At 46.3% G+C, this 18,870-nt stretch overlaps 1 protein-coding gene across 1 annotated transcript; it reads left to right on the plus strand.

Moving 5' to 3' along the window:
* The first annotated feature begins 326 nt into the window (after nt 1–326).
* LOC141333843 (tripartite motif-containing protein 16-like) lies at nt 327–8,083 on the plus strand. The gene is made up of 6 exons (XM_073838991.1): nt 327–955; nt 4,369–4,464; nt 4,561–4,794; nt 6,709–6,868; nt 7,006–7,053; nt 7,223–8,083. The coding sequence occupies exons 1-6, from the start codon at nt 383–385 to the stop codon at nt 7,741–7,743; spliced, it is 1,632 nt and encodes a 543-aa protein (XP_073695092.1). The 5' UTR covers nt 327–382; the 3' UTR covers nt 7,744–8,083.
* The last annotated feature ends 10,787 nt before the right edge of the window (nt 8,084–18,870 follow it).

Here is an 18,870-nt window from a genome sequence, read left to right on the forward strand (position 1 = left end):
GGGGACCCCCAGCACTACTCATTGTAAAGACTGCAAGACCTGAACTTGATGTGACCGATAAAGAAGACAAGGGAGCTGTCCCAGGACAGGTTTGAGAAGCACTGTAGTAGATTACAGTGCCATCTGGCAGTCAGCCACTCTACTGCTGCGATCTGTTGTGTGCTCTGTCTTCATTCAACACTACCGCTGATTCTCATCTGAGTGTCTGTCTAAGACTGACATCTAGTGGATGTTTTATTATCTGTGACCTTTAGATTTGCAGACACACCTGTTTTACACACCTCAGGCAGAACCAGGAAACAGGAATCTCCTGAGTTTGGGGAAAGAGAAACTTAAATGTATTTGAGCTGCTGTGTTTGTGTGTCTGTGTTTATGCAGTAAAATGGCAGAAGCCAGATTTTCTCAGGATGAGTTTATCTGTTCAGTGTGTCTGGATCTCCTAAAGGATCCAGTGACGATTTCCTGTGGACACAGTTACTGCAAGAGTTGTATTACAGGCCACTGGGATCAGGAGGATCAGATGAGAGTCTACAGCTGCCCTCAGTGCAGACAGAACTTCAGTCCAAGACCTGCTTTAGGTAAAAACACCATTCTGGCTGAAATCGTGGAGAAACTGAAGAAGACTAAACTTCATGCAGACTGTTATGCTGGACCTGGAGATGTGCAATGTGACGTCTGTACTGGAGAAAAGTACAAAGCTGTCAAGTCCTGTCTGGTGTGTCTGAACTCCTATTGTCAAAATCATCTTGAACAACATGAGAGTTTCTTTAAAGGAAAGAAACACAATTTAACTGAAGCCACTGGACGACTGCAAGAGATGATCTGCCGTGAACATGACAAACAGCTAGAAATGTACTGTATCACTGACCAACAATGTATTTGTGTTCTGTGTATGAAATATGAGCATAAAGACCACAACACTGCATCAGCTGCAGCACAGAGAACAGAGAAACAGGTATTTAAAACTAGAACCTGACGATATGTTACTTGACACTTTAGGCCCATGTTTATGTTGGCACCCATATTAACCAACAGGTTACAGCATTTACACCGCACATGTCAGCAGAAATGAATGAACAGCACCTGCAAGAATAGCTTCATTGCTAAGCATGTTTGCTGAAAATACATACAGTATCAACACTATAATCAACACTATATTTCAACACAGTCTTTCATAAAATAAACCTTGATTAATCAACATAAAATGTGGCGTGAAGTATTCACCTTTTATTTCACAAACACATCTGTCAGGCAGAAGGCAAGTTAAACAGTAACATACACAAACACGCTCTATTCAGTAAATCTAAATTCAGATGATTTCAGTAATTTGTAGCTTCACTTTGGGCATTGGGGATTCTGTGTAAATTAATCATGATTTTTTGATCTAAAGATAAGTATCACAGTGATCAATTTAATACTCGGTGTACTGATCCATTAGTCGGTTTATTTTTGTCACGTGTGAGAAAGGAGGTCTGGGTCCAAATGCAGGTGAGTAGATGTTTTAATGAAGACAATAACAAAACAAACCAAACAAACCAAGACAAAAGGCCAACACGGCACAAAACTAATAACTAGAACACAAAATAACAAAACCAAGAACAAGATCAAAGGCCAGGGATATCAGGAACACAAAAGTACATCAAAGACACAAGACAATGCAGAACTGAATCAGAATGAGCAGTGGAGATACTTATAGTCTTAATGGTGACCAGATGTGGGTGATTAGTGCTGATGACAAGGACAGGTGAACAATCAAGGGAGTGCAGTGTGGGACAGCGACCTCAGGTGGCTGAGGGAAAATCCACAGCCCCGATTATGACATTACCTCCCCTCAAGGGAACGGCTTCCAGACGTTCCCAAACGAAATAATCTGGAGGGAGGAGGAACGGGGGAAGGTGAATCAGGGGGAGGGATGGCGGGCCAGGCCCGTGCAGCGCAGTCCCCGCCGCGCCAGCAACAGACATCGCAGCCGTCTCCGTGCTAAGAACAAAGCGCGCGGCCGCCTCAGCGCCAGGAACAGGACGCGCGGCCGCCTCAGCGCCAGGAACAGGACGCGCGGCCGCCTCAGCGCCAGGAACAGGACGCGCGGCCGCCTCAGCGCCAGGAACAGGACGCGCGGCCGCCTCAGCGCCCGGAACAGGACGCGCGGCCGCCTCAGCGCCCGGAACAGGACGCGCGGCCGCCTCAGCGCCAGGAACAGGACGCGCGGCCGCCTCAGCGCCAGGAACAGGACGCGCGGCCGCCTCAGCGCCAGGAACAGGACGCGCGGCCGCCTCAGCGTCAGGAACAGGACGCGCGGCCGCCTCCGCGCCAGGAACAGGACGCGCTGCCGCCTCAGCGCCAGGAACAGGACGTGCGGCCGCCTTAACGCCAGGAACAGGACGCGCGGCCGCCTCAGCGCCAGGAACAGGACGCGCGGCCGCCTCAGCGCCAGGAACAGGACGCGCAGCCGCCTCAGCGCCAGGAACAGGACGCGCAGCCGCCTCAGCGTCAGGAACAGGACGCGCAGCCGCCTCCGCGCCAGGAACAGGACGCGCTGCCGCCTCAGCGCCAGGAACAGGACGTGCAGCCGCCTTAACGCCAGAAACAGGACGCACAGTCGCCTCAGCGCCAGGAACAGGTTGAGTGGATGCCCTTCCTCGGAGAAACGCCTCCGCCCTCGCCATAAAGTAGGGGCGTGTCCGCGCCGCCTCCGCATTAAGGGCATCCATCGCCGCCAAACAGGCGTAGATGGTCTCAAAGCGGGCAGCCGACGCCGCCTCAAAAGAAATCCCCCCCGCTGGACCCAATGTAGAGTTCTGCATTCTGTCACGGGATAGGAATAAGGGTCTGGGTCCAAATGCAGATGAGTAGATGTTTTAATGAAGACAATAACAAAACAAACCAAACAAACCAAGACAAAAGGCCAACATGGCACAAAACTAATAACTAGAACACAAAATAACAAAACCAAGAACAAGATCAAAGGCCAGGGATATCAGGAACACAAAAGTACATCAAAGACACAAGACAATGCAGAACTGAATCAGAATGAGCAGTGGAGATACTTATAGTCCTAATGGTGACCAGATGTGGGTGATTAGTGCTGATGACAAGGACAGGTGAACAATCAAGGGAGTGCAGTGTGGGACAGCGACCTCAGGTGGCTGAGGGAAAATCCACAGCCCCGATCATGACAATTTTCTGTCTAGAGCTGCAGCTTAACTAAGCAGAACACACAAACACACACACATGAAATTAATTACACTTATAGGGGATTTTGACAATCACTGTTTTATGGCTGATCAACTAAATCACCCACTGGTCAATTTAACTGGCCAAATAAACTCTGCAATGGACGTTACTAACTAAAGTATTGCGAAAACACATTGTGAATTCCGGCAGTTTACTCTGTGAATTAAATCTGTTTGGGGTTCCCTTCAGTGGCATAATTTGCTGAAAGATGGTTACCCATGCAGGTTTGTTGATTTGCTGCTAAGCTGGTGTTGTTGCGAGTGACATCTTGGGAAACCAATCACAATGGGTGATTCACAAGATGGTGTATGGAGTAGGTTTGCGAGGAGTCATGGATAGATTCTGAGATTTTTAAAATAGATTGCGATTCTATCTGGATTCGATACTGAGCTTAGTTTTTAACAGCAGATGGTGCTCTGATCTAGTTTTTAACCGCACACTCAAATGCTCATGAAGAAGAGCCCTGAAGAACATCATGTAATTGCACAGCTTAAAATGCTTTCATGATGCAATATAAATGTAAACACAGATTTCAAACTTTTTGAATAATTATTTTAGGTTCAAGTATGTGTTACGAACTGAATGAGTACAGCTGTTTTAAAGCATGCAGTGCCATCTGCTGTTAAAATCTAAACTGCTATGCTAATTGCTATGTATTCGGAGGTGGGCATAATTTAACTTGGAACACGAGGCTCTTAATGGAAAATAAAGCAAAAAAATAAGTAAACGAAAGAAAAGGAAATAAAGGTTAGACATGACTAGATGGCCTGTTTTACCCGTGATGGTAGATGAGCAGCAGGCATGCAGTAAGCCTACTCAAAGTAAGATTACTCATAATTTTACTTGTGATAGTCATGCATTATCTACCATTAAGAAAGTTAGTTAGACTTGCTTCAAACTTGTTGGTGGAAGGATATCTGATTAATGCTCATCCATGTTGTGTTGGGCCTTTTTGTGGAATTTGGCTCTTTGTGTCATTTCAACATTGTTCTAATCGAGTTTTATCTGGCTGATTGACTTTAAGATCATACACCTGTAGGGTTTCGCTTAAGTTTTACTTCTACTGAATCTGTTCACAAGATTATTTAGTGACACTAGTTTTGTGACATTTTCTATTATTGGTTTGTCCTCCAGATGCAGGTGAAGGAGATGCAAAGAAGGTTCCAGCAGAGAATCCAGCAGAGAGAGAAAGATCTTCAGCAGCTGAGACAGTCTCTGGAGTCTCATAAGGTGAGTCAGAAGAAGAAAAGTTCGTCTCAGTCTCAGTTCAGACCTCTTTTAGTCCCACCATAGCACACTTTGTGACTGTCATGTGTGTCCAAACAGCACTGTGCACAGAAAGCAGTTAAGGACAGTGAAAGGATATTTACTGAGCTTATCGACTCCATTGAGAAAAGACGCTCAGATGTGATACAGCAGATCAGAAATCAGGACAAGGCTGCAATCAGTCGAGCTAAAGAACGACTGGAGCGACTGAAGCAGGATATCAATGATCTGAGGAGGAGAAACACTGAGCTGGAACAGCTTTCACAAACACAGGATCACATCCATTTCCTGCAGGTAACAGAGATCTAGAAGAACAGGATCACAGTTCCTGCTGTGTTAGGGGACTCACTGAGAAACATTATAATAAGCAATTGACTACAATGCTGTCAGAAATTCAGTGTAATTTGTTAGTTTATTATGTAATCATCAGTCGGATAACATCTGATCACCTTTTTAAAAAGAGATACAATTACAAATATATTTCAGCTCTAAATATCTCTTAGGAATAATTTTGCTGAGTTTTTTCTTTGGAAACATGTATTTAGCAGACAGATGTCAATAGTGCCAGTTTACAAATTAACTAACATTTAAATATTTTAACCTAATTTCTTCTTCTGATTCCACTAAAATTAGTGAACTTGAATGTACCAATTTTGAGCAACATTCCTCAAAAAATTTTCAAACCTGATGAAATTTTTATTTGCCCCTAACACATTTATGAATTTGTTTCATGAAGATCCCAAACATAAATTATCATCCAAACTATTTTCTAGAAGGTGGTAATGTGGTAAATACTAGAACTTGTAGCTCTAACCCAGCTAACAAAAAATGTGTTCCAATAACGTTTTGTTAACATTCCCACTAAGTTATGAAAACGCTATTTCTGAATGTTTTGTAAACATTCAAACCATCCAGTTTTTTTTTTTTCCATGTTTGAGGAACATTATAATCTACCATTGTCACAATGTTTTGAGAACCTTATATTTGATTGTTTTCTGTTTGGAAAAAAAACAAACATATTTTTCGTCATGAGAAAGCTTTTTACTGATTATACAAACGCTGGACAAACATTCCCACTTATCTATTATTCCTGTTATGTGCAGACATTACAGGAACAGCATAAACTACCATAACGAACAACCTTATATTTCTAAAATCTTTTTCCATCAACATTATGATGAAGTTTTTTAATTACATATGCTGTAAGAAAGTTTTATTTTAACATGACGAGAACAATCAAGAACAAATTCCATTTAGCAGACGGTTTATTTTATTTATTTTTTTCGCTTTTTTTATTTATTACTTCACAAGGATGGTCTGAGAATTTTTTTTTACATGACTCAATAACTTGTGCATATATTAGCTTGTTCTCACCATGAATATAGCCATAGATGGGGTTAAGAAGAAACAAACAAAAGGACATTCGGTACAAATATAGATACAAATTTCTTCAAAAGGATATTTTGAGAATTTAGTTATAAGAACATTTTCTCTTACCATTACGAGAACCTCAATGGTGTACAAATAACATCAAAAGAATGTTCTAAGAATGTTATCAGAACGTTTTCTTTTAACAAAGAACCTTGATCATGTACAAATAACATCAAAAAAGGTCCCAAGACTGTTGTTCTAAGAATGTTTTCTTTTACTTTTATGAGAACCTCAATCACGTACAAATAACATCAAAAGAACATTCTGAGAATGTTGTTCAGAACGTTTTCTTTTAACATTACAAGAACCTCCATCGTATACAAATAACAAAAAACGTTGTTCTAAGAATGTTTTCTTTTACTATTATGAGAACCTCAATTGTGTACAAATGACATCAAAAGAATGTTCCGAGACTGTTGTTTGAAGAATGTTTTCTCTTACCATTACAAGAACCACAATCGTGTACATATAACACTAAAAGAACTTTGACAGAATGTTGTTATAAGAATGTTTTCTCTTAACGTTACGAAAATTAATAACGTTATTGGAACACACTCTAAAAAATGTTAATGAAAGTTGTACGAATGTTCCCTGTTAGCTGGGAATGTGATAAATGTAATAAATATGAGATGAATGTAGCTGATGCTGTGAAAGTGCTTGATGGAGATGATTTACTAAAGATAAGTCAACAAATGATTCTCACAAATCTGATAGTAGTGCAGATTATTAGTTAAAGTAGGTTTTTGTGTAATAAATTTTGATTTCTGTTTTCTGTAGAGTTTCCGGTCTCTCTCCGCAGCTCCTGAATCAACAGATGTAAATGACAATCCCTTAATTTCTCTCTTCCCTTTTGATATCCTGAGAGAATCTGTCAGTCAGCTAAGAGACAAACTGGAGGATTTCTGCAAAGAGGAATTTAAAAAGATCTCTGACAGAGGTAAAGTCTTGGAGATTATTCTGCTATCAAAAATGAGTCTTCCATCATGACATATCATGTAGAACTTCATTTTAGAAATGCAGGACCATTTTCTCTTGATATAAGAATCACACTGTTCGTATCTGTTGTTTCCACAGGCACATTCACTAGTGTTGTTCCCAGGACCAGGAATGACTTCCTACAATGTAAGTCACTATGAAAACAAATAGAAAAACGTGTAAATTATAATTTGCATGTATATCTGGTAATCTGTACTGAGACACTGTTGATACATTGAACATGAACAGCTCATATACAATAAAAGTCCAAACAGATCCATAATTACTGATTACTGATGTGTTTTATCTTGATCAGATTCCCATCAGCTCACTCTGGATACAAAGACACTGAATAAATTCCTCCGTCTGTCTGAGAGGAACAGAGTGATTGAATATATTGTCACAGAGCAGCCATATCCCGATCATCCAGGCAGATTTGATTACTATCGTCAGGTGCTGTGTAGAGAAAGTGTGTGTGGCCGCTGTTACTGGGAGATTGAGTGGAGTGGATATGTGGATATATCAGTGTCATATAAGAGCATCAGCAGGAAGGGACGGGATGATGAGAACTGGTTTGGACATAATGATCAGTCGTGGAGTTTGTTCTGTTCTCCCTCCAGTTACTCATTCAGACACAATAACATAAAGACTGATCTCCCTGTAAAGCCCATCAGCAGCAGAATAGGAGTGTATGTGGATCACAGTGCAGGAACGCTGTCCTTCTACAGCGTCTCTGACACAATGAGCCTCATCCACACAGTCCAGACCACATTCACTCAGCCGCTCTATCCTGGGTTTAGGGTTGATTATTATGAATCATCAGTGAAACTGTGTTGATGAATCAGAATAAAATATAGAGAGAATCTACCCATAAAGCTTTGAGCTGCATGATAAATTAGTATCAGTGAGATGTTATAGTCTGTTCATTAAATAAATACAATAAATGTGTAATAAATCCTCATGTAGACAGTAAGATCAGTGTCCTGCTGAGTAATCATGTATACGTATCTGTGCTTTTCTCAACCTACATTGGGGTTTTATTGTAGTGTCTCATCAATCGTTTGTATTATTAATATTGAAATTCAATATTCCCTTCAATTGTAACTTTCACAAATATGATTCATTAAGAACATGTAATTCTTATATTTTATCATTCATTTGATTTGTGCAGAAATAATAAAACACAACAACAAATCAACTTTGACATTGGATTTTAACCCTTAAATTCATTGGATGTTTTGCCACTCATTATTACATTTTCAGGTCTTTAGCGACCTGGACCTATACAACATGGATGGATCTCTAACTGCTGCGACAACATAAACTCTCCTGATATTTTAAAAACAATTACAAAAGAATAAAATAAAGCATGTTTAGTTACCTTTTTAAACTGTGAGGGGTTTACATTTGAGCAACTGATTTTACCATCACTGTCATCTTCAGATCGCACTTCCCCAGTACATTATAATCTAGCTTCACTGACTCATTCCGCCACTATATACTTCAAGACCTTAAAACATTTGTGACCCTGGACCCCAAAAGCAGTCATAATGGTCATTTTGTTTTTTACATTTTTTGAAACCTGAAAGCTGAATAAATAAGCTTGGACAATATTTAGCGAAGATACAACTATTTGAAAATCTGGAATGTGAGGGTTTAAAAAAATCAAAACATTGAGAAAATCAGCTTTAAAGTTGTCCAAATTAAGTTCTTAGCAATGCATATAACTAATCAAAAACTTTACGTTTTGATATATTTACGGTTGAAAATGTACAAAATATCTTCATGAAACATGACCTTTACTTAAATATCCTAATGATTTTTGGCATAAAAGAAAAATAATTATTCATACAATGCATGTTTGCCTATTGCTACAATTATACCCATGCTACTTAAGACTGGCTTTGTGGTCCAGGGTCACATTTAAGCATTAAAAATAACACAGCAGGGATCTCCAAACACTGAGAGCTACCTTCCCGCAGACCTCATTTAAACATCTCTAATTTTTTCATGTAACCCTGAACATCTTGATATGGAGATTTAGATGTGAAAAAGACAACAATCATTTTTTTTGTAAAGCTAATGTCATTAACGCATATTTTGCTGTAAAGCTGCTTAAATTACAATATATTAATGTCATGATCTGGGCTGTGGGGTTTCCCTCAGCCACCTGAGGTCGCTGTTTCCCTTTCCCTTGCACTGCACTTCCTTGATTGTATACACCTGTCTTGTGATCGTTACACTCATCTCAACTCACACCTGTTCACAATTATACGGACTTTAAAGCTGCTCATGTCTCACTGCTCATTCTGGCTGCATTGTCTTCTGTGTGGTTTGTTTTTCGTGATTCTTGTTCCTGAAGTTTATGTTCCTGATCTTGCCTTGTTTGTGTTTTGGTGTGCCGTGTTGGCCTTTTGTTTGTTTGTTTGTTTGTTTATTTGTGTTTATTTAATAAATATTCCCTTCCCTGCAACTTGGACTCTGACCTCCTCTGTGCTAACGTGACAATTAATAGTGTGCTAATTAGTTTTATTATGATCATTTATGTCAGCAAACAACAGTTACAACCAACAGAAAGAACGGCTACTTACCGGAAACTTGTAGAACTCTTGCAATATCCCTCCAAAAGGGATCTTAAATTTAGTGGAAGTATCATAAAATTCAGGTCTCTTCTCCACCTCAATGATAAGTCTTGCCTCGTTAATTTTTCTAAATTAAAATCTGCTGTACAGCTCATTGTTGACTCAGTGATGTCATCATCCAGTTCAATTCTGTTCTCTTCCATTAGTGTCTGTGCAATCAAGTCAACAATACTGTCAAAAATTAAGTGTCCCCAACTAAGCAAGCCAAAGGTGGCTCTGGTAAGGAACCCAAACTCTGGTGACAGAAATGGACAAAACAAAAATCTTGGGAGAAACCAGGCTCAGTCAGGGTCCAGGGGGGTGTTCCATAAACCAAGTTTACCAAATAAGTCAGGCTTATTTCAATTAGTCTGACTTATTGTCACTTGATTTGGCTCAAAATAAGTCAGACTAACGTCTAGGTTACGTAGGTAACCCTCGTTCCCTGAAGGAGGGAACGGAGACGTTACATGGGAATTCGCTTAGAATCCAATCATATCTGAGCCTTATACAAAAGGCCAATGAAAATTGGCGAGTGGCATTTGCATGACGCGCCACGCCCCGTACATACGGGTATAAATAGCGACGTCATGCGCCAGTCAGACAGGTTCTTCGCTGAGGAGCCGGGTTGAGCCGGCGTCAGCGCGACGACAGGGACGTGGCAGGGGATGTAACGTCTCCGTTCCCTCCTTCAGGGAACGAGGGTTACCTACGTAACCTAGACGTTCCCCTTCAGTCGAATCACTTCGACGTTACATGGGAACTGACCCTATGGAACAAGCCACGCCCCTGCGCCGCGTTACGCAACGACCACGTGCCGGCAGGCGGACGTGTCAACAGGCGGACGTTAACGTAACCTTCCCAACGCCCTGGGGCCCGGAAAGGGGGGTCCCCAGGGATGCCAGAAACTGAAGCAGGGGTTGGGGGGGGCGGAGACATGAATTCTGTCCATGTGAAAATAAGAAATTCAATATATCCATAAGGGGTTTAGGGATATACGAGGAAAACAGAGGCCTACTGGTTGACCCCTGGAAAAATATCGGGAAAAGATAGCCACAGCCTGCGGGGCGAAGGAGACCCGGCAGGAGCACAGTCAAGAGCTACTCCGCATCTAGCCCAGACTGCGGGGCATGGAGGACCCAGGTTCGCCGGAGGGAACATACTGGGAGATAGCGCACGGATCCACGGGGAATGGCGCAGCAAGCCGACACTAGCCGTCCTCTCGGTCACCTGTCAGAACTCGGGAGGAAACGGCCTCTAAGCGAAGGTTGTAAAACCTGGCGAAGGTATTTGGTGTCGCCCAGCCGGCAGCTCTGCAGATGTCCGCTAAAGAGGCGCCATGTGCCAACGCATAGGAAGATGCAACACTCCGTGTGGAGTGGGCATGCAAGCCTAAGGGGCAAGGCTCTCCCTGATATAAGTAGGAAAGGGAGATGGCTTCTACCACCCAATGCGCCAACCTCTGCTTGGAGACAGCATTTCCTTTCTGCTGACCTCCGAAGCAGACAAAGAGCTGCTCAGTGCGTCTGAAGTGCCGAGTGCGGTCTACGTAAGTGCGCAGAGCACGGACTGGGCACAACGACGCAATAGCTGGGTCTGCCTCCTCCAAGGGCAGAGCTTGCAGGTTCACCACCTGATCGCGGAAAGGCGTGGTGGGAACCTTGGGCACATAACCAGGCCGGGGTCTCAGGATGAGAATCGCCGGGCCCGAACTCAAGGCACGCTTCGTCGACACAGAAAGCTTGTAGATCCCCCACCCTCTTAATGGAGGCCAACGCAGTCAGGAGCGCTGTCTTTAATAACAGAAATTTAAGCTCAACTGAGGCGAGGGGCTCAAAGGGAGGTCCCCGCAGGCCCTGGAGGGCGACGGAGAGGTCCCAAGAGGGTACGAGGCGCGGTCTGGGAGGATTAATCCTCCTAGCGCCTCTGAGGAATCTCACGACCAGAGGGTGCTTACCTAGGGATGAACCATCTACTGCATCGTGATGTGCGGCAATGGCGGCAACATACACTTTGAGAGTCGAAGGGGACAGCCTGCGCTCCAACTTCTCTTGCAGGAAGGAAAGCACTACTGCAATCGTGCATCTCTGTGGGTCTTGTCCTCGTGAGGAACACCAGTCGACGAACAGATCCCACCTCAGTGCGTACGCCTGCCTTGTAGAGGGGGCTCGGGACTGAGTGATGGTCTCTATCACGGCCTGAGGAAGGCCGGCGAGGTCTGTAGCGTCCCGTCCAGGAGCCAGACGTGCAGGTTCCATAGATCGGGACGTGGGTGCCAGATTGTGCCCATCCCCTGAGAAAGAAGGTCCTTCCTCAAGGGGATTTTCCAGGGAGGGGCTGCCGCGAGGGAAATGAGTTCTGGAAACCAGGTCCTGGCAGGCCAGTATGGGGCGACCAGGAGAACCTGCTCCTCGTCCTCCCTGATCTTGCACAGGGTCTGTGCAAGGAGGCTCACTGGGGGAAAGGCGTACTTGGGCCCCGGAGGCCAGCTGTGAGCCAGAGCGTCCCTGCCGAGGGATACCTCGTTGAGGGAGAAGAACTGCTGGCAGTGGGAGGATTCGGGGGAAGCAAACAGATCTATCTGGGCCTCCCCGAAATAACTCCAAATCAGCTGGACAGACTCGGGGTGGAGTCACCATTCTCCAGGGAGGGTGGACTGCCGTGAGAGCTGATCGGCTGCACGGTTGAGTTCCCCCGGAATGTGAATGGCTCGTAGCGATCTCAGCCACGTTAGACTCCAGAGGAGCAGACGGCGGGCGAGTTGTGACATGCGACGGGAGCGGAGGCCGCCCTGGCGGTTGATATAGGCCACAGTCGCAGTGCTGTCGGTACGCACAAGCACGTGCTTCTGACGCAACGTCGGTCGGAAGCGACGAAGGGCCAGAAGCACAGCCAACAACTCGAGGCAATTGATGTGCCACTGCAGTCGAGGTCCTGTCCAGGAGCCCGAAGCTGCTTGCCCGTTGCACACAGCACCCCAACCCGTGGTAGAGGCGTCCGTGTAAACCACGATGTGCCTGGACACCTGCCCCAGGGGTACTCCGGCCTGGAGAAAGGCAGGGTCTGACCAAGGGCTGAATAGGCGGCGACACTGCGGGGAAACGCCAATCCGGAGTGTGCCACGGTGCTATGCCCGTCTCGGTCGTGTAGCCAGTGCTGAAGCGGTCTCATATGAAGCAAGCCCAGCGGCGTGACCGCGGCTGCAGCTGCCATATGCCCCAGGAGCCTCTGAAAAGTTTTTAGAGGAACCGCTGTCTTGTGTCTGAATAAATCTAGACATCTCAGCACCGACTGAGCGCGCTCGTTGGTGAGACGGGCTGTCATGGAGACCGAGTCCAGCTCCACACCGAGAAAAGAGATCCTCTGCACTGGGGAGAGTTTGCTCTTTCTCGATTGACCTGAAGGCCCAGACGGCTGAGGTGCTGAAGCACCAGGTCCCTCTGGTCGCATAGCACCTCTCGAGAGTGGGCTATCAGAAACCAATCGTCGAGATAGTTGAGGATGCGGAAACCTGACAGCCAAAGAGGGGCCAGGGCCGCTTCCGCAACCTTGGTGAAAACGCGAATGGGAGAACTTTGTACTGGTATGCTTGACCCTCGAACGCAAACCGGAGAAAGGGCCTGTGGCGAGGAAGAATCGAGACATGAAAGTACGCGTCCTTCAGGTCGATGGCTGCAAACCAATCCTGGGGACGAATGCATGAGAGCATGTGCTTCGTCGTAAGCATCTTGAACGGCAGCCTGAGAAGGGACCGATTCAGGACTCTGAGATCCAGGATGGGTCTTAACCCACCACTCTTTTTGGGCACGATGAAGTAGGGACTGTAAAACCCTGACCTCATCTCGGCTGGAGGGACAAGCTCGATCGCATCCTTCGCCAGTAGGACTGCGACCTCTGCACGCAGGACAGCGGCGTGGGTGTCTGAATGGACACGAGTGTGAAGGACACCTCTGTACCTGGGCGGAGCTTTGGCGAACTGAATCGCATAGCCGAGACGTACCGTCCATATCAACCACCGCGAGGGGCTGGGAAGCTGAAGCCAGGCTCCCAAGCGCCTCGACAGGGGTGTCAAGGGAACGTTGACTGACGTGACCGTGGTGGGGCAGCCTAGGGGGGGAACAGGGAGGGGAGACAAGCTGCTCTGAGCAGGGCCTACCTTCTTCCCAGGTTCCCGCGCTGGCGACAGACAGCTCCGTATCCGGCTCCGAGAGGGCATCCTGGTGCCGCCCGGAACGGGAACATGGGGCCGAGGCCCCGGAGGTGAAGGAAATTGCTCTTTTATTGAAGTTGTGGGTACCGCCGACCCGTGGGCCGGCGGCAGCGTTAAAGTGCACAACAACCCCCGGCCCTCCACCGGGAGCGGGGACGCAGATGTTTTCGTCCCCTGAAGAACAAACTTCTCCACCTCCGGGTTGCCCGCGTCAGGGACGTTTCGCGGCTCTTTTGCGGGTGTTTTTTGCAGGTCCCTCGGCGACGAGCGGAGGGAGGCTGGGCCACCGGCGGCGGGATGGGTTTGGACTCGCGGCGGGGCAGGATGTGTTGGATGGCCTCCCTCTGCTTCTGGACTGCCGAGAACTGCTGGGCAAAGTCCTCGACAGTGTCGCCGAACAGGCCACTCTGGGAGATAGGAGCGTCAAGAAAGCGAGCCTTGTCGACGTCTGTCATCTGGGCCAGAGTGAGCCATAGGTGTCGCTCCTGGACCACGGCTGTGGACATCACCTGACCAAGGGAACGCGCCGTGACCTTCGTTGCCCGTAGGGCGAAGTCGGTGGTGGCGCGGAGTTCTTCCATAACCCCCTGGTCAGGACCACCCTCGTGCAGCTGTTTCAGGGCCTGGGCCTGATGTACTTGGAGGATCGCCATAGCATGCAGGGCGGTGGCGGCCTGTCCAGCGGCGTGGTAAACGTGGCCCGCAAGGGCGGACGAGCGCTCGCACGCCCTGGACGGGAGATGCGGACGATCCCTCCAGGTGGCAGCGCCGCGTGGGCACAAGTGCACCGCCACAGCGCGCTCAACCCGGGGAATCGCTGCATACCCCCTGGCCGCCCCGCCATCGAGGGTGGCGAGGGGAGAGGAGCTGGGGCGGGGCCGTGATGAGAAGGGGGCCCGCCAGGATTTCGTCAGCTCCTCGTGCAACTCCGGGAAGAATGGGACCGAGGGAGAGCGTGATGGGGCCGCGGGAGCCCTCCCCAGGAACCAGTCATCCAGCCTAGAGGGATCGGCCGGGGGCGCCTGGGGCACCTCCAAATCGATCCCCCTGGCGGCCCGGAGAAGCATAGTCGACAGCTCGACGTCCACCTCGGACGGAGCGGCCACCTCTGCAGGGGGTCGCGCCGCCGAAGCGTCCGCCTCACCGACCGACTCTCCCTCTGATGCTGCGGTCGACATCTCATCCTCCGCAGGAGCACCGAAGGAGACGCTCAGCCCGCTGGGCGGGGAAGCGTACTGCTCCGGGAACTCGACGGGACCACGCTGTGTGACAGAAGACCGCAGGGCTTTCTGGGCCGGCGGTGCGTTCTGCACGGTGACTGTTAAGTCCCCCCCGCGTCTCGCCACGGTGGCCGAAAAGCATTGACGGCTTAACGACGGACCGCGGGAGGAAGACGGGGGGAGCCGCCTCGCGAACGAGCGGCGGGACTTCAGCGTGGTCATGGTCATGCATTCGCAATGAATGCATTCACCATCCATGAACGCTGCCTCAGCGTGCTCACTCCCCAAACACGTGAGGCAGTGATCATGTCCGTCCGCAGGAGGGAGGAAACTACCGCATCCTGCAGCGCACGGCCGAAAAGCCATTCTGAAAAGAACGTCTTTTTCATCCGTGAGAAATTGCTCTTTTAGCTCCTGGTCTGCCCAGGGAAAAAGCCGCGGGGCGGCTGTGCACTCAACGGGACTTTCTCGCTGGTAAGCAGTGCGGCTGTAATGGCCGTGAAAACGGCAGCCCGCAGGAGATCGCTGACGGCTGCCAAACAGTAAGCTCTTTTAGTCTTGGCAGCACGTCAGAAGAGAGAGCAGGAACTCTTTTTGAAGAACTCTTGTAGAAATATTTGTCTTTAGAAGTCTAGCAGAGAGAAACAGCAGGCTCAACATCAGAAAGGATCTGAAGCGAAGAAGCTGTCTGACTGGCGCATGACGTCGCTATTTATACCCGTATGTACGGGGCGTGGCGCGGCGCGTCATGCAAATGCCACTCGCCAATTTTCATTGGCCTTTTGTATAAGGCTCAGATATGATTGGATTCTAAGCGACTGAAGGGGAACTGAAATAAGCCTGACTTATTTGGTAAACTTGGTTTATGGAACACCCCCCCCAGTTTTCCTCTGGCCTGACGAAACAAGAATGGTGTTGTTTAATTCCAGGCTGCAACACAAGTCAGACTGAGCAGGTGACACGTCTGGTTCCGGTAGCGACTTCAGTGACCATCTGATCTGTATACGGACTGGATCCAGGTAACTATGGTGGCCTCAACATTAGAATGAAACAGATGATGATAGTGTAGATGCCATTCTGCTTGTGATGTAACAAGTACGTCGGGTGTTACGGGAAGTGTTCCTGGTTCTGGTTGACCTAATTAATGCAGCCTAACAATCATTTAACAGATTTTGTAGAATTGTAGAAATGTGATAGTCTGCTATGTGTATATCAGGTTAAAGAGATCGATCTTTAATCTAGAGTGTGTCTGAAGCCCTACTCGTCCCATGTCTTTGTGCCCTCGACGTCAATTTATTCGACCATCGTGAATGCACAGGCACGTGGCTACATGATGAGACCTGTGCAATGGCTGCTATAGTCTCCACAGGGAGACACCTGTGGCTCAACCTCACAGGCATCAAAGAGAGGGACCGAGCATTCCTCCTTGATGCAGTTAATGACCATTAATAGTCGTCACTATGTTCCAGGAGGCAAAGTGCAATGAAGAGGCATTTGTGAGGTTCCATGCCATGCTCAAGCTTAGGGACTGTCGGCCACCCAATCCCAACCAGGTCTGGCCTCGCTGAGGCGTGAAACCCAGAAGGAGAATGTGGCGAGTCTTGCACCTCCTCGCCAAGACTGGGGAATGGCTCGTCGCACTCCACAGACCGCCTTTAAGAGGTCAGACCTGAGGAGCATCCTCTCCTTGAAGAAAAAATCACCGTGGGGGTGTGTCCCCTCGGGGAAGGGCACAAAAAATTCCAACAGAGAGTAGAAGCTCCTTCCCGGCACCCTCAGGTGAAGTGTCACATAGCTGGTTACTCCCTGCCATGTTTCAGGGCACCGGACCTCTAACATCCCCTCAGCAAAGCTGTGTCAAAACTAATACTCCTTTCTGAGAAACTGGCAGCATGGAAGAAAGGGCTACAGGATTCAGTTTGCACATTGTCCTCCGTGTTTCATCCGCATGGTCTCCACATCTGTGAAACCGGAACGAGCACATTTGTTGACACAGAAAATTGCAACTTCTGCTGGACAAAGGTGCCATAGAATTTGTTCCTCTGCCAGACAGAGAATCAGGCTACTACACCTAATATTATCTGGTTCCCAAAAAAGATGGGGAACTGCATCCAATTTTGGATCTTTGCAGGTTGAACCGCTACCTCAGAACTTACAAGTTTAAAATGCTGACACAGGGAATGGAAATCCACCTTGAAGTAGTCAGTCAAATCTGGGAAAGTCCTGTGTGTGGTCTTCCAGCAGATACTCACCCTGCTCCAGGCATAGCAAGGCAACTGCAGGAATGTCCATTGTGACAGGGAGAATGAACAACAACAATGCTGCAAAAAACTGTATTGGTGTGTTCTTCTGTTACGTGTTGGTCAGGTAATAACTTGCATGACTAAGAGGAATAACTGGAAATAAACTTTAATCACAACCTTGGAGAAACATACCAAACACAGTCATAAAAAGAAAAGACAGAGACAAAGGGAGAACTAAGGGTTTAAGTGCTAAGAGAATTTATGAGTAAATTAATCTGTCAACAAGTGAATAGAATGACTAATTAAACAGACTGAGGAAAACTAGGTCAAACAAGGCCAAAACAAAAACACAGAAAACAAATCATAAATGTAACATCATGGAGAAAGAGATCATTTGTCACTATAATTCGTCTTCGTAAGTAAAAGTAGGAAACTTCAGTTTGCAAAGACCAGCAGCTTTGGCACCAATCTGTGGAGAACAGGATTCCAATATGTTTTTATGTGTACATTTAGACCAATATACTTTTTGTAGATCTTTTACTTACAGTATATATTCACATTAATACTTGGTTAAACTAGCTGTTGACTAGCTACATGCCATCAGTACAAAAAAAAAAAAAAAAAAAAAAAAAAAAAAAATGGATTGCATTCATTACCTGCTCAAAGTGTTTTTCCCCATAGCGAATGTAAGTGGCTACATGCTCACAGTTGTTCATAAACACGTCCCACATTCGACAGTTTTTGTGCATTTTCCTTATGACTTTCTTCATATCATCAGTAGATCTTACTTTAATTTGACCATCCAGGTAGTTAAACTTCCATGGGTTACCTGAGATTTCGTTCATATTTCCAAATAAACAGTCAGAAGCCTTGGGAAAGACATAACCTTTTAACAGAGAGCATATGATTAAGCACAGTTCATTCTAAGTAAAGCAAAAGCCAATTAAATAAAAGGAATGACAATGTACATAGTTATCCTAACAGGAGTAGAAGGGCAGTTTTTTAAGCATACTTCATAAATTAATTATATTTTAAAGCACAGTATATCAAACTTATATGAGATATTTGATAAAGAACTCTGATCAAAATTAGAGAACATTTACTGGGCCCCTTTTCCACCAGCAGGAACCAGGTGCTGGTCCAGAGCTAGTGCTATTGTCGGTCAGAGGTTGGTTCGACTGACGAGTCTTCTAAGAACCAGTTTGCTATTTTGTACGATGACGATTAACCATATTTCAGAAAATATCAAGTATTTATAGGTTGTTCTCCAATTTTGATCACCATTATATATGTATCCATTACATATGTGTACACACATTTTTGGAGAAGTGCAGGTTAGGCTACGCTGTAACTGCCAGAGGTAGGTAGTAAAAAAGTACATTTACTCTGTTAGATTTACTTGAATCCATCACTGCGATTGTGTTCATCTAAAAAAAGGAATTTCAGATATGCCTAGGATGGCTTTAAGGTGAGTAAACTATGGGCTAATTTTCATTTTTGGGTGAACAATCTCTTTAAAGAGCATTGAATGAAGTGTCTAAGCCTACTGTCAATTGAAACCAATTCTGCTAATGCAAATTATTTGGCTTCGATAAAGATCTTTATTAGCTGAACAACTGTGTGCTGTCTGTGAACGACACAACGGCCAGATATAAGCAACATTTGATTTC

Source organism: Garra rufa, chromosome 4 (assembly GCF_049309525.1).
Source record: "Garra rufa chromosome 4, GarRuf1.0, whole genome shotgun sequence".
Lineage (NCBI taxonomy): Eukaryota > Metazoa > Chordata > Actinopteri > Cypriniformes > Cyprinidae > Garra > Garra rufa.